We start from the raw sequence: 18,926 nt of genomic DNA, 5'->3' as shown, positions 1-18,926 counted from the left end.
CTGACTGCATGCCTTCTTTTGTTCAGAAAATAACATTTGTGCCTGTAATTGTGGTTTCATCTTCCTGCTAGAATCTAGATTCTTTTGGCCTCCATGAACCCTTCACTGTAAAACTGACCAAGATCAAGCAAAACAATGTTTGCTAAACTAGTCTGCTGTCCATTGCATGTCACAACTTGCATTAGTAATTAGTAATCTCTGTGTGTGTGTGTGTTGTGTGTGTGTGAGTGTGTGTGTGTGTGTGTGTGTGTGTGTGTGTGTGAAACCTGGCAGTGCTCAGGGGTTCCTCTTGGCTCTACACTCAGAATCACTCCTGGCAGGCTCAGGGGACCATATGGGATGTCAAGATTTGAACCACCATTTGTCTGCATGCAAAGCAAATGCCGTACCTCCATGCTATCTCTGTGGCACAGACAACTTTTAATGGCACAGTATGTGATCATGGCAATTTTGTATTCATGTGGAAATGGGGTAATTTTAATTCAATAGAGGTGGAGTGACACCTGATGCTACATAGAAATGCCTCTATGCTTTTAAAATATTTTTTAGATGGCAAAGAGCCTCTTCTTTACCCCTCACCCTCTTGCTTCCAACAAGTAGTACACTGATAAGAACTAAACTTTTAGGTAGGGACAGGGAATATGAATAACATTTAAAGTTTGTATGTCTTTTTAAATCTTTCAGCTTTGCAAATGCTTCTCCAGCTGAGGACAATACCTGAAATCCCACCATTCCAGTTCAGCATATTGGCCTGACATTTAATACTTCCACTACCTCTCATGTAATTTCTTTGGTTACTGTGCCAAAAAAAAAAAATCGCCTCTCTGCAGATCTATTCATTGCTTAATCAATTAGCATTTCGAATCCCTGTTTTCACTGCAATCTGTTTGGCTTCTTGCCTCTACCTCAGTTTATGCTCCTGTCTCCATTTGGCAACACCTAATAATTTCCTATCATAAATGATTAACAAGCCTCTGCTGAAAGAGTACTTTCTCCTCATTGAATAGCATCTACATTTGTTTAAGAAAAAACACAAGAAAATAAAATGAATGCCGCCCATATTGTTTACTATGATCAGAGGAGGAAGAGTTTTAAAATCTTCACATGTTATATACTTTATGCAAAGGGTGTGGAGCATAATACTTTCACAATAAAATCATAAAATTAAAATAGTTATAAAAGTTCTAATAAAAATTATAGCAGATAAGTTCATTAACTTGGCAAACTGGATTTGCTGCCACAGACAAAAGCAACAAAATAAATAATAAATGTATGACACGATGTCAAACTAAAATTGTTTGAAGAGTAGACCATAACATGAAAAAAAAACCAACCTACAGGGTGAGAACAACATTTGAAAGCTTTATATCTAATGAAGGCTTACTATAAAGAATTCATTTAATTTAATAGAAGAAAAACCAATCTGTTTTAAATGGGCAAAGAATATGCTTAGACATTTCTTTCTTTTTTTTTGCTTAGACATTTCTTGACGAAGTTATTATCAACATGAAACTGAGGCAATCAAAATTTAAAGTCACAAGGCTAGTGTGTGTGGGACAAGTCCTATCTCCTGGCCCTGAAAGGTGTCAAATAAAATGTAATCAGGGGCCTGAGAGATAGATAGTATAACAGTAGGGCATTTGCCTTGCATGCAGCCGACCTGGGAGGGACCAAGTTCTATTCCCCAGCCTGCTAGGAGTGATTAAGGAGTGCAGGAGTAACCCCTCAGCAACGCTGGGTGTGGTCAATTAATTAATTGTGGCCCAATTAATTAATCAATCAATAAAGTTTAAAAATATTATTTATTTAAAATTTTTAAAAAATTAAAAAAATGCTCTGAAGGGGGGTATTCTTTACATGACTGAAACCTAACTACAATCATATTTGTAATCAAAGTGTTTAAATAAAGATATTAAAGAAAAGAATAAAAAAAGAGAAGTAGAAGAGTTTAAAGGAAAAAGAAATTAATCAACTACAGCGCAGTGCAAGAGTCTTGCCCCAGCCTGTCAGGAGCGGTTTCTGAGTGCAGAGCCAGGAGTAACCCCTGATCAATGCTGGGTGTGGCCCAGAAACCAATCAATTAAATAATCAATCAATAAATAAAAATATTATTTATGAAAAATAAAAAAATAAAATGTAACCAATTACAGCTTAGTGCAAGAGTCTTGCCTTGCAGAAGGGAAGAATTTTGTGCTGTTGGTCTATTGTGGACAGTGGATTTGGGCCAAGGGAAGGGGTCTTGAAGGGGAGTAATTGAGACAAGGGACAAGTGCAGGTTTGGCTCTGCCCTGGAGCAGTCTCGCCTGCTGGAATCTTGGCAGCGCCTGGCCCTGGGAGGCCACCGTAGAGTCCTGGTTGCCATGGTTCCCTAAGTGTCATGTTGACAAGAAGAAGGGGGGTTGGAGAGAGCGAAGGGAACCCTTCAAGGTCACACCTGGAAAGGCGATCATGGGCAGGAGTAAGCGCCCCTTTCTACCTCCAGCACTCCCCTCCCTGGTGATGCCACAAGTCCCAGCTCTGAACCCCAGCGATGCCTTGAGCCTTGGCTGTCCGGGAGGGACTGACGGACAGACGGACAGACAGACAGACAGACTGACTGGCCTGGCCTGGCCTGGAAGCCTGGTCTTTGAGTTCAGGGGTTTGGTGCCAGAGGGATGGTGGGACAGTGGGTGGCGACTGGAGTGCGATTGCCGGGCACCCCAGAGAGACCCCCCAGCCCACAGGGAGGGAGGGATTCCTGAGCTCAGCCAGGAGTAAGCTTTGAGCCTCATAGGGTGTGACCCAAAAATATAAAAAAAAATTTTTATTTTGTAATTCATATTTTTTAGTTTGTTTAAAAAGTGTTTCCTATAAAAGTAAAGCCATATAGTTTTTTCCTTATATAAAAAAGGATAAATTTGTTCCCATAAATTATTAAGTGTACAATTCAGTACCTTGTTGTAGGTAAAGAATGCTGTAAAATTCTTCCAAGATGAATACACTAAGGCACAAAATATTCAATAATGTTTGGATAGAAAGGAGCAGCAGACAGAATCTGATACACCTGTATAAATGTTTGTGTTCTATAATCTTAACGATATAAAGAGTTTAGTTTATTTTTGTACCCGTGTTTTCAAGATCCCTATGAATACCTTTTCCATCTGCTTGCATTTTATATGTTCTGCTGTTATGTTGGAAAAAATGTGAATTTTTGCCAAAAGGTTGTTTGTGCATTATCTTTTAGGAATTCTGCAAACTCATATGAATAAAGATTGTAAAGACAAATAAGAATGAACACATGCTCAAAATTATAAGTTAATTTAAATAATAGATTTTTATTATTTTTAATTAATTTTAAATAATTACAATTTAATATAAAATTAAAAAATTTTTTTAAAAGGACTTAAGGGTTTTTCATGTAAAATGGGTAGGTAAGAAAGATGCTGGGCTTGATCTGAGCACTGGAAGAGTCACTCGACTGGTACCAGGCCCTCCAGCCTGTCTCCCTCCGGGCTGGCTGTCTAGGCTGGGCAGGAACTCTGTCTTCAGAGAAAGAGGCACCATTGTCAGGAGAACCATCTGGTGCCCACCTCCTCCTACAGTCTTGAAAGAGGCATTCTGAACCTCTTTGGGCCTCAGCACTCTCATCACCCAAATGAAGGAGTGGTGGCAGTGTTGGCACTGTGACAATGTTTTGAAATGCACCACCAAAACACATGAAAAAAAATTAGAAGATGGTGGAGCACAGTTATTTTGGTTACACTGAACAATCATTTTGGTAACCAGCAACCGTTTTAGATCTCCCCAAATGATAATTTTGGTATAGCTGCTTCAGTCACTTTCTGTAGAATTGTTATGATTAATATATTTTTAAGTCAAGGTTGTGTCAGTTAGTAAAAGGGAGTTGGTAATTTGTAAATATTAAAGCCCACTTAACGTTAAAGATAACGTGTATTGGTATTTCTGCTCACACCCTCTTTCTCTTGGCTACGTTCTCTCATCTTCCATCTCAGCTGCATTTCCCAATTTTCTCCATCATTCTTTTACTTTCTTGTGAATTATACTCTGTCGTCTGTCTGTGAAACCTGTCCACTTTCCTTTGTGAAATATTAATGAATCAAGTTTGTTTAGGAATACCCACCTTGTGTTATATAATAACAGGATGTTTGATAAATAGAATAGAAAAGTCAACTCTCCTAGTACTTGCCAGGAAAAAAGATAAATTATATCAGTCACAAAGGTTAAGACTATAACTTACCAGACTCTACTAGTTGTCTTTCCATGATTTTGAACACTTTATCTAAAGAAATTGTGTTAAGGGAGGGTAGTTATTAAGACAAATATTTGTCTGATACTTAATGCCATCTAATTTAGTCATTGCTCTTAAGTGATTTCCTTTCAAAAAGTTTTCTTTGCTGGCCAGAGAGATAGCACAGCTTAGAGTGTTTGCTTTGCACGCAGCAGACCCAGGACGGATGGTGGTTCTAATCCTGGCATCCAGTATGGTGCCCCCAGCCTGCCAGGAGCGATTTCTGAGCACAGAGTCAGGAGCAACCCCTGAGGGCCGCCGGGTGTGAAGCCCCCTTCAAAGTTTTCTTTGCATTTTGGGCCACACTTGGCTGTGCTTATTGCTTACTCCTGGCTTTGGGCTCAGGAATTATGCAATGCCATGGGATCAACCTGTGTGGGCTGCACGAAAGGCAATTATTTTCTATCTTCTGTTGCATCTCTCCATCCAATCTAAATGATGCTGTATACAATTCATTGAATCTTTATTCAAGTCTTGAGAAGTAGACATTGTCACCTTTACTTTCCAGATGAGGGACCTGCAGTTTTCCATTGGAAGTGTTATAAGTTTTTCATTATAAATGTTATAACTGGGATATGAATCTAAGCAGAAATGGCATTCTTCTGTAGGTTTTTATATTGTCTCTTAGGATTAGAGATGGTCTGCTGAGGAAAAAAAAAGGTCCTATTGAAAATTTTGATATTTCAAGTCAAAGAGACTACTTTTAGTATGTTATGTTCTCCAGGATACAATGAGGACAGTGGCCAGGAAAAATAATGGGAGAATTAGCTTTATTCCCCCAGCATCTTTCATGTGTGCAAAGCTGTACTAACTCTCTAACCCAAGGTATTTATAGTTTTTCTTTCATATGAAAATTTCTCATTTAATCAAAGTATTGAGTTTGTAAAAGTATGGTATTATAACATTCACCATTTTCATAATAATGTCAGCAATTTTTTATTTTATTGGTCAATCTGGTTAGAATTTTATCAGTGACACTTGCTTAAATATTTTTTATCAATTTTTAAACTTTTTATTTAAAGCACCATGATTAAAGTTATTCATAGTAGAGTTTTAGACGTAAAGTATTTCAGTACCTATCACACTACCAGTGTAGCCTCCTCTGTCAATGTCACATATCTATCCTGTACCTCTCCCTCCCAGCCTGCCATCTTAACAGCACTTTTTCAATTGGTTGTTAAAGTTTGGGTTTCATAATTTCAGTGTTGTTGACTCTGCTGCTTGGATATTTAGTTCCTTCCTTAGCACCACCAGTGTATACCTGAATTCCCTTGACCCCTACCCCTGTTAATTATCATCTGTCTATTTCCACTTCTTTTGTTTGTTTTGGTTTTGGTTTTGGTTTTTGGGTCACAGCCAGCAGTTCTCAGGGGTTATTCCTGGCTCTATGCTCAGAAATCGCTCCTGGCAGGCTGGGGGAACTATATGGGATGCTGGGATTTGAACCACCGTCCTTCTGCATGCAAGGCAAATGCCCTACATCCATACCATCTCTCCAGCCCGTTTGTTTGTTTTTGTTTATTTGTTTTTGGGTCACACCCCGGGACACTCAGAAATTACTCCTGAGTCTGTGCTCAAAATCACTCCTGGCAGACATTGGGGACCATATGGGTTGCCGGGATTCAACCACCATCATTCCTAGGCAAATGTCTACTGCTATGCTATCTCTCCGCCCCCCCCCACTTCTATTTCTTTCCTTCTCCTCTCTCTACTCTGGGGCCAGGCGTGTTCTAGGCAGCCCCCGTTTAAACTATTGCATTTCCACATGCAGTTGTTCTAAATACCACATATAAATGATATCATCCTGTATTTAAGCTTCTTTCAGCTTACTTCATTTAATAGGATATCTTCCAGTTCCATCCATATTACAGTGAATTTCATGATTGCATCATTTCTTTATAGCTATTCAACATTCCATTGTATTACATATGGATCATCACGATCTACTCATCTGTTGCCTGACATCTAGGTTGATTTCAGTCTGAGCTATTATACTGAATGCCGCAATGAATAGTGGTGTGCATACATCCTTTTGAATGAATTTTTTGTGTGTCCTCCAGATAGATGACAGCTTGATTCGAAATTTACTGAGGATTCTCAATACTCTTTTATATAGTAGGGATTAGACCAGACAACATTCCCACTATCAGTGATATGTGTTTATATTTTCACCACATCCCAAATAGCATAAATTGTCCCCAGTATTTTTGTTGTGCATTGTTTTCATTGGTTTAAGAGGATATCTCATTTTCTCTTCTTGGTTTGGATTTCCCTAATGATAAATGATGATGATAGGTTTTTTTTTTCTTTCATGTGCCTATTTTTTTATCTATTGGTCTTCTCAGAAAGGTGTCTATTCATTTCCTCTCCCCATTGTTTGTTTGGGTATTTAGATTATTTTTGATAATCTTTGTGTGTTACCCATCCCCCAATTCCATATACTAAGCTCATTGGATGATCAGAATCGCCCACACTTGGAATGGACAGGGGTATCTTGAAGAGGGGATAATAGGGTTGCATAGGGGGAGGCAGAGGGAGAAACACAGCGAAGCTATGGATGCACCAGGAAAAAGGCTGCTTAGCTTAGAAGCCATTTGCCACATGGCGGATAGGGCCCTGTAATAAAGCTGGATTTTTCTTGAAACTTCATCTGACTGCCTATGAGATCATTTCTCTTCCTTTACCCTGTAACCTATAGACCCACAGGCTAAAAGGGCTACAGACGCCAGATAGGGCCTTGTAATAAAGCTGGATTTCTCTTGAAACTTTATCTGACTGCCTATGAGATCATTTCTCTGCCTTTACCCTGTAACCTATAGACCCACAGGCTAAAAGGGCTACAGACGCCAGGCCAAGCCAAGAAAGGCCTCACCCTGCCAACACCAGGACTCTTTCATTTATATTTAAACAACATTTGTGAATACTTTGTATATTCTGGGTATCAACCCTTTATCTGAAGTGATGAGTGAAAATATTTTCTCCCACTCATTAGTCTTTTAGTTTTACCCATTATTTCTTTTGCCACGCAAAAACTATAAGCTTGATAAAATATCATTTATTTAGTTCTGATTCTGTAGCCTTTGCCATTGGTATTTTTGTGAAGACTCCTTTGTGGACTAGATCTTAAAGTGCTCTACCTACATTTTCCTAAACGTACTTTATATATTCAAGTCTGATCTTAAGGTCTTTAATATGCTTTGAGTTTTTGACTTTTTGTGTAAGATGTAAAATATAGAACCAGCTACAATTTCTTACACATAGTTGACTAACTGTCCCAACACTTATTTGTTGAAGAGGCTGTCTTTAGTTCATCTCATGTTCTAGACTTCTTTATCAAAAATTAGTTGACCATTTACTTGGAGGTTTGTCACTGGATATTCAATTCTGAACCATCATTGGTCAGAAAGTCTGTTTTTGTTACAGTACTGTGCTATATTGATCACTATGGCTATGAAAGGCCTCCCAGTTTCTCCCAACCTCCCAGTTGGTTTTGGCAATCTGGGGTATTTTATGATTGCACATACATTATAATCTATCTAATCCCTTGAAGAATGTTACCTAAAATTGAATAGGGATAGCATTGAATCCATATAGTAGTGTAGGTAAAATGGTCTTTTTTATGATATTGATTATGCTAATCCATGAACATGAAATGATTTTTTATTTCCTTAGATCTTCTTCAATTTATTTCTTAAATGTTTTGAAGTTTTTTTGGTATAGGTCTCTTACCTCTTTTGTTAAGTTGGTTCCTAGGTACCTGATGTTTTTGACACTAATAGGATATACTTTTTGAGCTCTTTACACTCTGATTCATTACTTGTTTGAAAGAATGCAACAAAATTTTGTATATTGATTTTGTAGCTGACCACTCTGCTATATTGATTTATTGTTTCTAGGAGAGTTACATTTTTGTGAACCCTTTAAGTTCTTCAATGTATAGCATGTTATCTACAAATTGAAATAATTTGACTTTCTCTTTTACAATTTGGATCCTTTTGATTTCCTCTTTTTGCAAAATTGCAAAATTATAGGACTATATAATACTATGTTGAATAAAAATAGAAACAATAAACATCCTTGCCTTGTTCCTGACCTCACTGGGAATGTTTTCCTTTTTCATCATTAAGAATAATATCGGGGGCTGGAGCGGTGGCACAAGGGGTAAAGCGTCTGCCTTGCCCACGCTATCCTAGGACGGACTGTAGTTGTAGTTCGATCCACCAGCATTCCATATGGTCCCTCAAGCCAGGAGAGATTTCTGAGTGCATAACCAGGAGTAACCAAACACTGGGTGTAGCCCCAAAACAAAAACAAACAAACAAACAAAATAAAATAATATCGGCTATCAGCTATTTATAGATAATTGTAGCATCCATCCTATCTCTTAATTAGTTTCTTTAGGTTAAGTGCAACTTGGTATAAGTATAGCTGTTCCAGCTTTTTTTAAATCTCAGTAGCTTGTACAATTGTTTTCCATACCTTTAATCTGAATGCGTTCTATCCTGATATTTTAGATGTATCAGCAAATAAATGTGTTTTGTTTCCTGATCCCATCTCACCACTCTGTGTTTTTTGTTAGAATAGCTTAGTCTACTAACATTTAGGGATATTATTGACATAAATGATTATGGTGCCATTTTACTGTGTAGGTTTGTTACTTCTACAGTTAGTTATTTGGTTTATATCTGTGACCTTTCAGTAGTTTATTCAGAATCAGTTTGGTTAACCTGAATATTGTCAGCTTTTTTGTGTGTGTTTTTAGAATATTTTTTTATCCCTTCCTCCTGGATTCTGGATCGAAAGCTTCTGTAATTTGAATATGTCACCACACTCTTTCTTGTCTTGCTTCATATGGAAGACTTTTTTGTAATTCTTATGTTCTTTTCTCTATATTCAAAGTTTTTATTTACTCTGCTTTTAGAAGTACCTATATCTCTTTCTCTCTCTTTGGTTTTGCCATCTCGGTGTTGTTCTGTTTGAGTCCATTTTGTTTTGTACTTCTTTGACCTCTTGGATATGTGCAGTTGCCTCTTTCAAAGAGTGGAGAAGTTATCTGTTTCCTTTTCTCTTACTATCTGATATTCCTATAATTTGTCAATTATTCCCCTTGTCTTTGTTCATTGAGTGTCTACATTTTCTTTCATTCTTTTGTCTCTATTTTCTTTTTCAACTTCCTCATCAATGCTGATTTGTATTTTGTCATCAAGTTTACTATATGGTTCTCCCATGGTAAGATTCTGCTACTATGAAAAAAAATTCTGCTAGTATAGCTTGCTAGTATATTCTTTAGTTTTCTATCTGTGACTGCAGTTGAGTTTCTTAGTTTTTCCATTGTTCTTTGAGTTTTGTGAACGTTAATGGTAGATTTCCAGTTTGAGAAGTGTACTCTTAAATTGTTTCTACCAAATGTCAACTAATGATACATCTTTTTTCAGGTTCTTTTCTTTTCTTTTTTTTTTTTTTTGGTTTTTGGGCCACACCCGGCAGTGCTCAGGGGTCACTCCTGGCTGTCTGCTCAGAAATAGCTCCTGGCAGGCACAGAGGACCATATGGGACACCGGGATTCGAACCAACCACCTTTGGTCCTGGATCGGCTGCTTGCAAGGCAAACGCTGCTGCAGGTTATTTTCTTTACTATGCAGAGTTACTTGAGTTTGCTGAGAAAATTATTGGCTAGTTACTCCATTGAGATAACTGAATTTTGAGGCTGTATACTTGTTTGATAAACAGGAGTGCCATTTCCCACCTACCTGCAAAGAGGAGATGTATTTACTAGAGTATTGGTATGACACACTAGAGTTTATGAGGTTTTGGGTTTAGAGGGTAGATAGACATTAGATATGGCCAACAGGTTTGGCAGGGAGGGATGCCACACTGATATGGAGGCTGTGCTTTCCAATTTACTGGGTGTGCCTGGAGCACACAGTTTCAGCTAAGAACATTGATGCTAGAATAATTTCTATTATGCATTTTTTTCCATTCACTTTAAATGTTTTTTTTTTGTCCCCCAATTCACAAAATTTTTGTTTTTTAAGGAGGAAGATTAAGACTATCTGCCTTTTTGTTCTTAAGCCCACCTAGTGGTGCTCAGAAGTTATTCCTGGCTATATACTAAGGAATCACTCCTGATGGGCTCTCAGGACTCTATCAGATGCTGGGGATAGAATTCAGGTCGACCACATGCAGAGTGAATGCCTTACTCACTGTACTGTCTCTCTGGCCCTGACTTTTTTTTTTAAGTACTAGACATTTTCTACTTTAAGTGTTTCTTCAGATTATGTTTCAGCTATATTCTACACATCACATTCTGATATACTCTCTATTTGTCTTGCTCTCTTTCTCTCTTAACACCCTTTCCCTCTCCCAATAAACTTTTATTTCTCAAAGTTTTTGAAGGTCATAGTTAAGCATAATTACAGGAACTAGTCTAACCATGGCTTTGGTTATTGATAGCCTGAACTTGAAGGAAAAGTTATATAGCTAATTGCATGTAAATGGCGACATTCCATGGACACATTTTTTTTAAATACACACTCAACTGTAATTGATGTGGCATAGAATAAGTCGGATAAAAAAGAGTTTTATCTTAGTGAGCTTTCACATTTAGCAAGCCTGAGAAATTTCAAGGGATTTTTCAAAGTAATTTTTAATTGAATCACTATGGAATAAATGCATAGTTACAAAGTTGTTCAAGATTAAGTTTTAGTCATATAATGTCCAACTATCAAGGGATTCCTGCTTGCTTTTCTTGGAAACATTGAAAACATGGTACTAGCACTCACTGGAAGACCTTGGGCACCTTATTTAGACTTTCTGTGCCTCAGTTCTCATCTGAAAAATATAGACTGCAACTACATATATAGATGTAAAAGATAGATAGATGCAAATAGATGCAAAGCACTTAGGTAAGTGACTGACTCCTTGTAAATAGCAATAAACCTTTATAGCACCTGCAGAATTTATAATTATATCTAAAATGTGAAATTTAAATTAGATCAATAAATATTTTAATAGTCTAGGAAGTGTATGTTTTCTCAATATTCAGTGTGTATCTAATTTTAGATTATCTTGTAGAAATAATTCAGTCTTGTTCTGTGGTACCAACCAGTTCTAAATAGGTGTCATTTTTTACTCTTTGTAAGATCTGCTGAGTCAGGCCAATTCAGTGTTTACATCACTCTGTCAAAGGAAAGGGAATCTCAATCTATTTGCCTGTGAGTGGAAGACTCGAATTTTTCTGGATACAGAATAGAAGTGATTACCTTATATGACTGCAGTGCAAAATCTGGAATGTTCCTTGCTTTTTTCTTTGACTATAAATGAATAAATACTGGTTGAATGAATGAATGAGCATTTCCATATTGAATAGTGGAAAATACATTCATATTTATCCCCCCTCCTCAGTTACCTGGAGGTATTTCTCAGTTTCAAGATGTTTTATGTTTTTTACTTAGTGTGGTTCAACCAGATCCACAAATAACCCACTATCCATTCTTATAACCATCAACTCTAACTTTGACCAAGTATTTACATGTAGTAGACCCTTGGGAAAAAAGGTCTAGAAAGTTCCAATCAAGTCTCATTTTTCACCGACTCGCTATTGAATCACCAGAATATTAATGAGTGAGTTTACTGCTCAGATATTTTCTCTTTTGAAATCCACTTGGGCCTGGAGAATTGAAATAAACTGCAAAGAATACCCACTGCATTCATAATGTGACATACAAGTAGAATAATAATATATAAAATAATGCAATAATGTTACCTGGTAACAAATATGGGGTTCAGATTTAATGTGTAACCAATTTTCTTTCAGTCACAGAAGATCTTATTAGGCGGAATGCGGAACACAATGACTGTATAATTTTTTCCCTGGAGGAACTCTCTCTGCATCAGCAAGAAATAGAAAGATTAGAACATATTGACAAATGGTGTCGGGATTTAAAAATCCTTTATCTTCAAAATAATCTCATTGGAAAAATTGGTAAGTCTTTGGGGACTTGTTTCAATGTTTTTTTAATATTTAGAGTTTAGAGACTTTGAAAAACGTGTCATCCTTAGAGGCAGACCACCACTAAAAATTCCTTAGAATCAGATACAACCATCTTTCAGGAGATTTTTGTGAGGCATATTCTTAAATATTTTCATGGGTGATTTAACTTCTTATCCCTAGACAGTTCCATCAAGGATATAAAATTAGCAGATAAAACAAAGAGAATATGTTAATTAGTTTAGTTATAGCCTGATTTTGAGGCAAATGAACTCCCAAGAATTGTTTTGAGGACCTGAAGCTGCTCTGTGTCTCTTTTAGACCAGGCTGTATTCAATAAAGGATGAATTCCAGTCATTATATTTAGTGTAGTCTCAATGGTTGGTGCAGTGATCTTGTGTTATTCAGGCACAGCAATGCTTAAGTGCCACCAGGGTCACAGCTATCAGTGCTCAGGGGACACCAAGCCTATATATTGTTGTACTCTGGAATCTCTGAGGTACCAGGGATTGAACACAGGATCTTATGGATACCAAACATAAACTCTAGCCCTTTGGGGCTATATGTCCAATCCTGGTGGCCTGATTTTTAAAATATGTTTGAAAGTAGTGGGAATATAATATACATTATGTGTTATAGTTTTTTTATTACCTTGGGAAACTGAAAAGGGTGATGTATGAATTAAGTAAATACTTGTCAGATTACCACAGCCTGTAATAGTCCTGCGCTATGTTTTAAGAATGCAACTCTCAAGGCATAGTTAGTGTTCATTTTGGGGATGAAGAGACTTCCAAAATCTCACACAAAATCTTTTCAGGTTGTTTGATTTACTACTCTATGTGTGAGTAAAATAAAAGTTTATACAGAAATCAGGTAGAAAAGCATCAACATTTAAAGCATAATTGCTAAAATTCCTTGCAGAATATGACTTAGTTTGCAGTCAAGTAGACTTCTTAAAACTGCCTCCAGTATTTAAGCCTTTCCAACCAGTCATGTGCAGATCTGGACAACCATTCTCTTACCTATATTAGCATCAAGGATGTTTTCTGATAGCCTCTATGCTGGCAAAGATGGTCCCAGAAGCTGAGACAGGGTAAGACTAGGCATACCCCATTTTTTTCTTTTTTTTAAATTTACCCACCAAGTAAGCTGTTTCTCCTTACAATCACCCAAGGGGAGAATGAGTCAAGGGATAGATAGATGGGAAGCCTGTAAAGTCATTATTAGGAGGTTTTGCTTTATGGAAACAGCAAGAACATCTCTCAGTACTCAGAAGAGCAGCACAGCATAGCATACTAAGAACAATGATTTAGGAAACAGTACATGACAGTATATGCCTGACCTGAGTTCAGTCCCTAGCAATGCATAATTTCCCAAGCATCACTGGGTATAATCTGAAGGCCCCTTCTCATCTTTCTGGATGACTATGAAGGCCATCATATACTTTGGAGTATCCATGATAGTGCTATGCACTGCAGAGCCTGGTCAACATCATGTCCTTAGATCTGAGCATTGAAGCATCACAGCTCTGATTGGCCACAATTGGGAAATGCCTCTCTCTTTCATGAATACTTTCCGTACTGGCATCTCTCCCCAAAAGTAGTCACAGGCACTGGTATCAGGTAGATGAATTTAAACCCTAAATCTACTGCCTGAAAATTGTAAAATAAGTGAACTTCTCCTAGACTTAGTAGTTAGTGAAATTCTCCTGGACTTAGTCTTGCATCTGTAAGCTGGTGATACAAATATCTAACAAAGCTATAAGGCCTACATAAGACCATACACAAGCATTTCACTCATTAGATGATTATAAGTAATTGCCATTTATCTCTGTGTGCCTCAGGCTAACGAGATGAAGGAAGCAGGAAGTAGAGCTGAGTCAACTAGGAGGAAAATAAATGGCTACAGGGTTGATAAATCAGAACTGGTGACATCCCCTGTAAGGTCTGATGAGCTTTTTAGGTTGTATTTTAACTTTCTATCCTGATCCTCAGTGGCCTCAGTAGGGCCATTTGGCAGTGTCTGGAGACACTTTTAGGTGACAAAAATGCGAGTGTGTTTGGAGTGAGAAGAGCAACTACTAGCTTATCCTATGTTGATTGAGGTTAGAGTTTATTTACTAACATCCTACAATATTCAGGAACTTTCTCTGTATCCCCCAGTCCCAAGAGTAAATTACCCACCCCAATGTTAATAATGTGGAGGTTAATAAACCATAGTGGATAATGTAGTTGCTCAGTTTCATGGGTAAATGGGAATTGTCTCAAGGATTGCAAAAAGTCTAGAATTTGGATCATCTTTGAAGGAGTATGAAGTGTTTCTTTAGAAAATTATTTTTGACATCTTTTACTTTTATTAGAAATGAAGAAAGCTGATACATTGTCAGATTAAAAAGACTGTGAGAAAACACCACCTCCCTTTTTTTCTGGGGACATTAAAGAGCTGCCCTAATTGTATGGATGTAAAAGAGTCCCCGAAATTTTAATCTCCACAGCTGGGCCCATCACAATTACTAATTGGTACCATAGTATTACAGGCCTTTTCAGAGCTGTGAGAAAGCTTAAATTTTTGCTTCTAAAGTATTCTTAAATTAAGCACTATTTTAAATCCTAATAATGGAATTTTTCACTGCTTCCCCACCGATAAGCATTTAGGCACTTATTTAGCAAGTAAAACTATTTTGCTAGGATTCAGCTAGGCTCTAGTGCCATTGAGGTAGAAGTCTGCAAAAACAATTGCCTTGCCTAAAGTTGTGTTTTCCACTGGAAGATACAGATGGACTGCGGAGGAAGGCGTCATTTGGTGATGATCCAAGTATGAGTTAAGAAGGACCTTCTGGGGTCCTGTTCATGTGGGCTCAGGCCCCGCCCCTGTGTGGGTGAACTTCCCAAATCTGCATTTATAATCTCTTCCTGATGAGCCTCCTAGAGCCTGGGAAATGTTTTCAACCTCAGAGCTTCTTGAATTAAGGAAGCATTTGCTCCACTTCCGGTTTGTAGATCTGGTTAAAACAGTTGCTAAGGATTGGTTCTAGGGGAGAATAGACTCATTTCCTGCTGCCCTAAACATTATACATTTTTACTTGTACAATCTTTTTATCTTGACCCATTGGCCACTGTTATTACTAAAGAATGAAGGTTGAAAATCTTTCCCAAACAAATTCAGGTCGTCTCTTTCCCTTCTAGATAATTCTTTTTACATTTGCAGAGTTTATATACATACATATATATAGTATATAAATTCTATACTTTTATATATAATTATATGTATAATTTATATATATTTGCACACATATGAAATTTCTGTAGTGAAGGACAGTTTTTTTTCATTGTAGACTGACAATATTTTAAGAACAATAACTATCTACTCACTCAACATGCAAACCAGGACTCACACTTCTCTGTGCATGGAGACTACAGAACTGTTATTTATCAAATGCTCACATTTTGCCTAAGATAGGGAAATGGAGACTGCATACGCAACCAGAAATGTCTACTGTACAAGTTATGAAATGGGGAAAGTGGTTGTGATCATCACAATAATCCTTAGATTATATTTAACATTTTCACAATGGATTATATAAAAGGCATAATGACATTATTTGAAATGTCTACTGTACAAGTTATAAAATGGGGAAAGTGGTTGTGATCATCACAATAATCCTTAGAATATATTTAACATTTTCACAATGGATTATATAAAAGGCATAATGACATTATTTGTATATTTCAGAAAATGTTAGCAAGCTCAAGAAACTAGAATATTTGAATTTAGCTTTGAACAACATTGAAAAAATTGAAAATTTGGAAGGTAAGAATTTCTTATATTATAAGTTAGAATTGAAATTTAACATTAGATTTTCAATTATTGCTTAAACTATAGAGACATTTTGCAAATGAACATTTTACATGGCTTAGACTTCTTTTTTTCTTTCTTTCTTTATTTTTATTTTTATTTTTATTAAAATAATAAATCTTCACCAGTGCAACATTCCCATCACCAATGTCCCAAGTGTCTCTCCTCCCTTCTCCACACCAGGCTGTGCTCTAGACAGGCTTTCTACTTCCCTCATTCAGTCACATTTTGTTATGATGGTTCTTAGTGTAATTATTTCTCTAACTGCACCAATCACTCTCTGTGGTGGGCTTCAAGTTATGAGCTGGACCTTCCAGTCTTCCTCTCTTTTGTCTCTGAGAATCATTGCACAAATGTCTTTTATTTTTCTCAAAACCCATAGATGAGTGAAACCATTCTGTATCAATCTTATTTCACTGACTTATTTCACTCAGCATAATAGGTTCCATATACATCCATGTATAGAAAAAATTCATGACTTCATCTCTTCTGACAGCTGCATAATATTTCATTGTGTATATGTACCACAGTTTCTTTAGCCATTCATCTATTGAGGGACATCTAGGCTATTTCCAGACTCTGGCTATTGTAAATAGCGCTGCAATGAATATAAGTGTGAGGAAGGGATTTTTGTATTGTATTTTTGTGTTCCTAGGGTATATCCCTAGGAGTGGTATAGCTGGATCGTATGGGAGTTCAACTTTCAGCTTTTGGAGGAATCTCCATATCGCTTTCCATAGAGGTTGGACTAGACGGCATTCCTACCAGCAGTGAATAAGAGTTCCTTTCTCACCATGTCCCTGACAGCACTGCTTGTTCTCATTCTTTGTGATGTGCACCAATCTCTGAGATGGTACCTCATAGTTGTTTTGATTTCCATCTCCTTTATGATTAGTGATGTGGAGCATTTTTTCATGTGCCTTTTAGCCATTTGTATTTCTTTTTTTGTCAAAGTGTCTGTTAATTTCTTCTCCCCATTTTTTAATGGGGTTAGATTTTTTTTTCTTGTAAATTTCTGTCAGTGCCTTATGAAGCCTTAGACTTCTTTTGTTTTGTTTTGTTTTGTTTTGTTTTTCGGGCCATACCCATTTGATGCTCAGGGGTTACTCCTGGCTACACGCTCAGAAATTGCCCCTGGCTTGGGGGGACCATATGGGACCCTGGGGGATTGAACCCTGGTCCTTTTCTTGGCTAGCGCTTGCAAAGCAGACACCTTACCTCTAGCACCACCTCACCGGCCCCTGTCTTAGACTTCTTAATGCTTAAGTAAGATTCATAAATCTTTGTTGAAATAAATAAATTAAAAAATTATTACAATAAGGTTAATTTGCATAGCACATGCCTTCTTAGAGGAAGCAGCATTATTATACTTTGGCAAATAGAAGATCACATCTCCTACCTTTGAATCAAAGGGAATTTGAAGATTGTTTTGAGAATTGATCCCAAAAAAAATCAATCTTTTTGTTTTAGTTTGTTTGTTTGGTTTTTAGGCCACACCCAGCAGTGCTCAGATATCACTTCTGGCTGGCTCAGGGGACCATATGGGATGCCGTGGATTGAAGGAAGAGCAGCACTGCGCAAGGCAGACATCTGCCTGCTTTGCTATTGCTATGGCCCTTTTTGATGTTTTTAAATGCTTTTGTTTGTTTGTTTTGGGCCATACCTAGTGATGCTCAGGGGCTACTCCTAGCTCTGCACTAGGAATCACTCCTGGTGGGCTCAGAGAACGAGATAGGATGCTGGAAATAAAACCCAGGCAAAGTATATTTGTGCTATTGCTCTGGCCCTGAAAAATCAATTTTTTGATCATAAAAACTTTGAGTATTTTTTTGTGTGGATTGATATTTTTTCCTGAAATTCTCTTGTTCTTTGGATATTTAAGAAAGTAGTGCGGGGAGGAATAGGAGAGGGCTCTATATAACAGAATGTTTTTTTTTAACATAATTTTTATTTTGATCATAGTGGCTTACATATTGTTGACAATAATATCTTAGTTACATATTTACATAAGATCAAAGGGGATTCCCATCACCGGTTTGTCTTCCCTACTCCTCCCTTTTTGTCCTACCACCCATATCCTCTTCCCTCACCCCTAGGGCTGCTAGAATATGTGGTCCCCTCTGTACCTATCCTATTACTTCGTAGTCTTACACCTGTTTGGTCCTGATGCCTCCTTTATTTCCCCCTCTAGTTAGGAGGCAGGAGAAGGTAGTTCAAGTTATGTGGTTTTGTTTGAAGAGGAGAAAAGTGATAAACTGGGGTAAAAGTCTAATACGCCGGAAATAAGCAAAATTCTTCTAGAGGCTCTCGTCATCGATTTGAGAGGCGAAGGAGAAAAAGAAGGTGAAACACTCGACCCCTACGAAATGCAGTGTCAAATATCTATTAAGAGTTCCAACGCGAACGCTAAGCACCACCAGAACAGAACAAAACCAACAAATACACAACCAAAAAAAAAAAAAAAAAAGAAAAAAAGAAAAAACAAAAAACAAAAACGCCGCGATCTTGAGATAAGCACCATGGCATAGCACATGAAGAGGGAAAAGAAGGGGCCAGAGAGATAATATAGAGGCAAGGCGTCTGCCTTTCATGCAGGAGGTCATCGGCCCGAATCTTGGTGCCCCACATGGTCCCTCATGCCCGCCCGAAGCAATCTCTGAGCCCGGAGCCAGGAAAAATCCCCGAGCGCTGCCTGGTGCCTCCCAAAAATCTGAAAGAAAGAAAAAAGAAAAAAAAAAAGATAAATGGGGCAATAACTTCAATAACCACACTAAAACAAAGAAATCGACCAAA

General features: G+C 37.5%; 1 protein-coding gene across 1 annotated transcript in view; it reads left to right on the top strand.

Annotated features, from left to right (window-relative positions):
• Positions 1–2,448: 2,448 nt before the first annotated feature.
• DNAAF11 (dynein axonemal assembly factor 11) overlaps positions 2,449–18,926 on the top strand; it is a 133,850-nt gene continuing 117,372 nt past the window's right edge. Inside the window, exons 1-3 of the mRNA XM_049765628.1 lie at positions 2,449–2,548; positions 12,105–12,272; positions 16,011–16,088. Of these exons, the coding sequence (XP_049621585.1) occupies positions 2,449–2,548; positions 12,105–12,272; positions 16,011–16,088 (346 nt within the window). The remainder of the gene's footprint in view (positions 2,549–12,104; positions 12,273–16,010; positions 16,089–18,926) is intronic.

Source organism: Suncus etruscus, chromosome 19 (genome assembly GCF_024139225.1).
Source record: "Suncus etruscus isolate mSunEtr1 chromosome 19, mSunEtr1.pri.cur, whole genome shotgun sequence".
Lineage (NCBI taxonomy): Eukaryota > Metazoa > Chordata > Mammalia > Eulipotyphla > Soricidae > Suncus > Suncus etruscus.
Note: the sequence above shows the minus strand (reverse complement) of the source record. Positions and strands in the feature narration are given on the sequence as shown.